At 41.4% G+C, this 6,602-nt stretch overlaps 1 protein-coding gene across 1 annotated transcript; it reads right to left on the reverse strand.

Moving 5' to 3' along the window:
* Positions 1-329: 329 nt before the first annotated feature.
* On the reverse strand, positions 330-6,602 carry LOC134469883 (C-type mannose receptor 2-like). The gene is made up of 10 exons (XM_063223906.1): positions 6,507-6,602; positions 3,919-4,019; positions 2,619-2,703; positions 2,164-2,319; positions 1,883-2,011; positions 1,371-1,485; positions 1,127-1,272; positions 822-939; positions 602-710; positions 330-470 (listed from the first exon to the last, which is right to left on the reverse strand). Exons 1-8 carry the CDS (start codon positions 6,600-6,602, stop codon positions 832-834), a joined length of 936 nt encoding a protein of 311 aa, XP_063079976.1. The 3' UTR covers positions 330-470; positions 602-710; positions 822-831.

Genomic DNA, 6,602 nt, shown 5'->3' on the forward strand with positions numbered 1-6,602 from the left:
GCAAGAAAGGTTATTTTAGCTTTTGTGCAAAACTGTGATAGAGACTACAATGTGCGCCTCGCATATTTGACGTGAACCGAGGCGCAGCCAACCCTACTGCTGCACCGCGGCTGAAGTGGCTTCACGTCGGACATGCGACGTCTGTTGTGTAGTCCAAATAATTACATATTTTTGCACGCACACAACTAAAACATCACTTGCCAAGTGAAGTCAACAAGCACACCATTGGTTGTTATTAATTCTGAGGCACAGTATATGTGTGATCGACGGGGAAATTGCAATTGTAATTGTAATTGTGAAATTGCAAACAAAGAGAGAGAAAAGACTGCTCATTTTGGCACATTTTATTTACTAAATGAAACCATTTCTGAACCATCAGGCAAGTGCAGGCAAAATACGTTGTTTCTGACAGACGTATCCATATGCAATGTCACACAGCTCATTGGCCCAGCCCCAGCTATCTTGGCCATCTAAGATAAAGAAGACAAAACAGGAGAAAAATGTCAGTTACATCATATACATAGGCCTACACTTAAATTGCTTGTCTATCTTGAATGTGTGAGCCACAGAGGTTCAGTAGGAAAAGGGATGTTTCACTTACAAGGATGATAATTCATGAGAATGCACAAGTTTTGAGGGCTTGCTGCCGGTTGCTTTCTTGCCCAGTCTTGGTAGTCAAATGGTGTCTGGTCATTCCACTGCCAAGTTAGCTATAGAGGGATAAACTGTGTGTTACAACGAATTGATGAGGTGGTTGATATAGAGATTTTCTCAATATTCCATTACAAGGAAACACATTTTGACATGTTTAAAAAGTTTACCGCGGCCTCATCATCTTTTCGTCCTCCGATCCAGGCCATAGTGTTTTCTGTAAGTTTCTGCAGAAACACATTCAGCTCCTCGCTGTGTACCGAGGCCAGGTTGCCACCGTCTGTTTTTCTAAGCACATGTAGGGAAACATACATTAGTGCGGGGAGCAGTGCTGGAACAATCACACACAGGGCCCCAGGACAAAACACTCATGCCCCACCCCCCCATATGACCTGAAAAAGGCCATAATAGGGCCCCCATAAAGGACGTCATTCACACGAAGGTCAGAAAAAGTTAGATCATGCAATGTATTTACCTGCGCTGCTCCAAATCCCAGCTTTGCTTCTTTGAAGGCGTAGCACTGAGACCCATACAAGTAGTAGTCATCGTCACAAGTGGGCCTTTGACTCTCTTTGCATATGAATGCATATCTTAGAGTACCATCCTCATTTCCCCATGTCCCTAGAAAAATGAGACACATTTCAGAAATCATTCATTTTACAGCAGCAGTACTGCAACCATTATTGGCAGTGTTGGTAAGGAAACAAAGACATAGTTACCATCTTTGAACATCATCATGCTGTTTTTTTCTCTGAAATTACGCGGTTGGCCTGCACCCCAGTTGTCATATTCCATGTTGGCTCCATCAACCCATCTCCATGATTGGTGTTTTTGCTAACATATTAAAAAAAACAAATAAAATCTGACTTGAAGAAATGTGTCATTTTCAAGATTGCGTCCAAGATAGCATCAAGAATATAATTCTGGTTATATCGTACGTGTTATTTATATTATAAAGATGTCAGTGTTTAAACCCTTTTAAAAGGTCACCAGATGATGCACATCACACTACAGTCTCACAATTACACAATTTCTAATAACATTGTAAACATTATTGTACGCTAGATTATTAGATTATTAACTAATTTCAGGGAGGTCTGTTACCTTTACATTGGAAACCCAGAAATGTTGTGTACATTTATAATTTCATGATGCAAGCAATATATAGTCTTCATATAGAAATTCCCAGATAATAACTTCCTCATATTGTTCAACCACGTTGTAATCTTACCGGTTCGACTCTGTTTCCTCCAATCCATACAACCTTGTTGTCGGTTTTTTCAAAAAGAGACTTCACAAACTCGTTTTCCTCCTTGTTACTAATAGAGACTAGATGGCCACCAGAGAATTTGCATTGTTGCTACAAACATAAGTGAAGAGAAAAAGGCAAATTGTTATCAATGACAGTAATGCAATGCTAATTGAAAAGTTTCATCCTTTTCATGATATGCTTTATGCTCCAGTAAGCCATTTTCCCAACGCTGAAACGTAAGGCTTAAGATGGCTGCTTACCTCTGCATTAGCCCATGTATCGTCACTTGCACCAGTTAGTGAGTAGCAGGAATCCTGGAACTGAACATAGCCTTCTTTACACTGCAGCTGACTGCTGGCCTGACCGAAAGCCAAGGCAACAAGTAGAGGGAAGAGAAGAGGGCTCATGTTGATCACCTGCGGGAGTCAAAGCCATGGTAAGATTGCAAAGAAAACCTTCAGCCTGACAGCATGTCAAGGAGTCATTTGATATCATCATCATCGTAGGTAGTATATCACAGCGGAATTGGAATTAAGTTAAGGAATAATAATTTGATATTGAAGAAAATTGTCTCTCAGAACATTTCTTTGATTTTTCAAGTATAAAATAGCTTTGAATTATTTGTGAACTGAAACACCAGGACAACATTGTTTGACCAAAAGATAAAAAAGACCAAAAGCCTGAAAAAAAGGTAAGAGAAAGAGATGCACCGCACCTGAACACTGAGGCTTTCTGATGCTCTGCTGCTGAGGTGTGAGGTAAAGATATGTGTTGTCAGGGCAGGTTTTATACACGACCGTCTGTTTGCAGAAATGGGGGCACAGTAGGTTGCACCACTGAGCGTTAACCTTTCCAAAACATTTGTTCATATATTTGTTAGGCTGATACACTGGAATTACCAACCCCCTCTATTACCTCTGCCCATGTTTGACCCCTACACGTACACTTTTGTGGCCTTCCTGCAAGATTTGCACTGGCCCAAGTTCCATTCATGTTGGGCGTGCAGCCTATATAAGCACAACAGTTTCGAAGGAATACCACCCACGCATTCAGTACAGTGTAAAGGTTTGTGTACATTCGTGCACAGATCTGGACTTGGGTCATCGGGAAAATGCGCTGTATGCCAGATTATCAGTTCAATCTTGAGGCGCTGTCCCAGATTCCTCTCAACAGAGAGAGCAATTGGATATGGTTAAGATACTGGATGACCCAGGCTGGTATTGCACTACAGTCTTCATGGTCCATATATGGAACAGGTGGGATAGCACAGGATGTCACAACAACTCCCTGAGAGGTTTTCAAATCACGAAGGTCTTCATGCATGTGTGTGGGGGGTAAAGTATTGAACTACATCAAACAAGCAAACAAAAATACAACACAAAATGAAGAACACCAAAACATGCAGGCTAGTTATGTGTCAGGGGAAAGCTCAATATTTTAGTATATGTCTTGGAGATACAAGTCTTGAGTACTGAAATATGAAATCAGACATTGTGAAGTAGCCTCTTAGTGCAGATGGGTTTGCCGGCGGTCCTATTCACTATTTGCTGGAGATACTCAACTACATCATAACAACATTGCTATGACATTACTGAGAGCCTTAAGTAACAGATTAAGACATAGCCATTACAATTTTGGTGACAGTAAGTTTATAACGGCTCTGCGCTAAGGGGTTAAACTGTGGGTATTTCACCATCCTTCACGACCATCACGACCCTGTGTTTGCAGGAATGGGAGCAGAGTAGGTTGCACCACTGAAAGTCAACCTTTCCAAAACATTTGTTGATATATTTGTTGAGCTGATACACTGGAATTACTCTTGTCAACAAGTTTGGTTTGGATTACAGGAGGACCATGGGTATGGTTTTAACAAAATATAAATGTTAAAAATTAAACTTACTGATATTTTAAATGTTTTGATTAAAATACACGCTGGTATGAATTAATATGAATCCTATTATATTTTTGTAATACATTATTATTCCTATTCCTGCATATTTTTGCTAAAGTCAAACTCTGAGGAGGACATCATGAGAATGACAACAGGCAGGCTTCCGGTCACCTCCTGATAACCTTTGCCCGAGTGGAAAAACACTGTCTTCCTCATAACTACAAACTGTAGACACAAATGCATTAAAAAGTATCATTTGTGAGTGTCGATTATTTATTTATTATTAAATATTAAGTTATTTTGGCATCTAAACAGTGGGCAGGGCACAACTCAGAGCAAAGTTCATTGCCTGCCTCTCATCATAACTTCCATGGAACTGTTCACCTTGTAGGCTATTCACCTTTGGATGGTTTCCAGTTGTCCTACTCCAACACATCTTCAAATACCTTTCACCGGAAATTCTTTACAGGTTTGCGATCAGTCATGGAAGCCAGAGACATCGTTATGATAGATATGAAAAGGCATGTAATGTATCCTCAAACCTAAGGTCCATCTTTCAGATAACAACCTCTACAGACAAACTGCTTCCAAGACATATCAGACTACAATAATGGAACAGTACAATATTGGACATAGTAGATTTGGGCGTTTCAATTTTTTTACACTTCTCGGTCATTACAAATTCTCAGCACGAGTGTCTCCTCAACTTGCATGGCTACATCAGCTGAAATGAGGTATAAAATCATGAAAACAAACATGTATTTGAAATTGCAAGACTCACTCAAAATTTTGATGTCCACCACAGCATTTTCCGATTCCCTCTAAGTCCCTACTTAAAATCAATGTAGGGTACTTTTAAGTAACAACACACCAATTTCTTAGGGTGCTTTGGAAAATATTGTGAGAAGAAACAACTTATATTAAGCCCTTTGTCCAGAGCTTTTTTTGTTAATGTATGTCAAATGTGTTAATGTATTGTTAATGAATACAATGTCCAAGTCTTAATCTGTCTGTACTTAAGTCTCTCTGTAATGTCATAACAATGTTGTTACGATGTGTAACCAGAACCCTGTTATATCTGTAAGTATAATGCAATGTTATGGAGCGATGCCAACAAGATTTGTATATCACATTATCATACATAATGGTCATTTAATGTGCTTGACAGGAGAGAAAAATAAGAGAGAAGAAAAAATACACATAGGCTACATGAAACACACATATTCCCACATGCACAAACCAGCTCTGGAGGCTGCCATACAGCGCCAACTGTCCGGACTTCACGTGAGGAAGTGTGCGCGCCCGCGCTCGCGCTCACGCTCGCGCCCGCACACAAACACAGACACAGACACACAGACACACACAGACACACACAGACACACACAGACACACACACACACACACACACACACACACACACACACACACACACACACACACACACACACACACACACACACACACACACACACACACACACACACACACACACACACACACAAACACAGACACACAGACACACAGCCATTTAAGCAAACTCAGACCTGTGACACAGCATTTTCGGTGCATATGTGTACACTCAAAGGTCTACCCAGACCCCTCGGAAGTGAACTGTACTGAGACCTTTATTGACGTGGTTTCAGTATGGTTCGCTTCTGAGTTCTGACAAGTTACACTTGTGACAGGGTATTATCACTGAAGGAGAGTGCTAGAGGACCGGGTGTGGTCAAAAAGCGGACTGACACTGCCCATCCTGATGCTCAAGCTGCATCAGATCATCTCGACCCTGTCTACATGCCTAAATGCATTGAGTTGCCACCATTTTGGCTGACCACAAATTTGTGTGAATGAAAAGTTGGAAAGATATGCCTAACAAAGTGGCCAGTGAATGTGTAACGCAACTCAATTTTTGGAACGATGAGAGAGCATTTTATTCTGTAACATGGACCCAACCCCCTCTATTACCTCTGCCCATGTTTGACCCCTACACGCACACTTTTGTGGCCTTCCTGCAAGATTTGCACTGGCCCAAGTTCCATTCATGTTGGGCGTGCGGCCTATATAAGCACAACAGTTTCGAAGGAATACCACCCACGCATTCAGTACAGCGTAAAGGTTTGTGTACATTCGTGCACAGATCTGGACTTGGGCCATCGGGAAAATGCGCTGTATGCCAGATTATCAGTTCAATCTTGAGGCGCTGTCCCAGATTCCTCTCAACAGAGAGAGCAATTGGATATGGTTAAGATACTAGATGACCCTGGCTGGTCTTGTACTACAGTCTCCATGGTCCATGCATGGAACAGATGGGATAGCACAGGATGTCACAACAACTCCCTGAGAGGTTTTCAAATCACGAAGGTCTTCATGCATGTGTGTGGGGGGTAAAGTATTGAACTACATCAAACAAGCAAACAAAAATACAACACAAACAGCTCAATATTTTAGTATATGTCTTGGAGATACAAGTCCTGAGTACTGAAATATGAAATCAGACATTGTGAAGTAGCCTCTTAGTGCAGATGGGGTCGCCGGCGGTCCTATTCACTATTTGCTGAATATACTCAACTACATCATAACAACATTGCTATGACATTACTGAGGGCCTTAAGTAACAGATTAAGACATAGCCATTACAATTTTGGTGACAGTAAGGTTATAACGGCTCTGCGCTAAGGGCTTAAACTGTGGGTATTTCACCATCCTTCACACAGACTTTATTCTAGTGTCCGAGGAGATGGCGACACAAGTGGCGCAAACGTGGGACCGACTGTGCTCGATGCTCTCACCCACGCCGGGATTCTCCAT

This window comes from Engraulis encrasicolus, chromosome 19, assembly GCF_034702125.1.
Source record: "Engraulis encrasicolus isolate BLACKSEA-1 chromosome 19, IST_EnEncr_1.0, whole genome shotgun sequence".
Taxonomy (NCBI): Eukaryota; Metazoa; Chordata; class Actinopteri; order Clupeiformes; family Engraulidae; genus Engraulis; species Engraulis encrasicolus.

Coding starts and splice junctions, on each gene's coding strand:
- LOC134469883 (XM_063223906.1), bottom strand. CDS start 6,602: ATGGAGAATCCCGGCGTGGGTGAGAGCATCGAGCACAGTCGGTCCCAC. Junction 2,320..2,618: donor CAGAAAGCCTCAGTGTTCAG/GTGCGGTGCATC, acceptor TGACTCCCGCAG/GTGATCAACATGAGCCCTCT. Junction 1,273..1,370: donor CATGATGATGTTCAAAGATG/GTAACTATGTCT, acceptor TCATTTTTCTAG/GGACATGGGGAAATGAGGAT.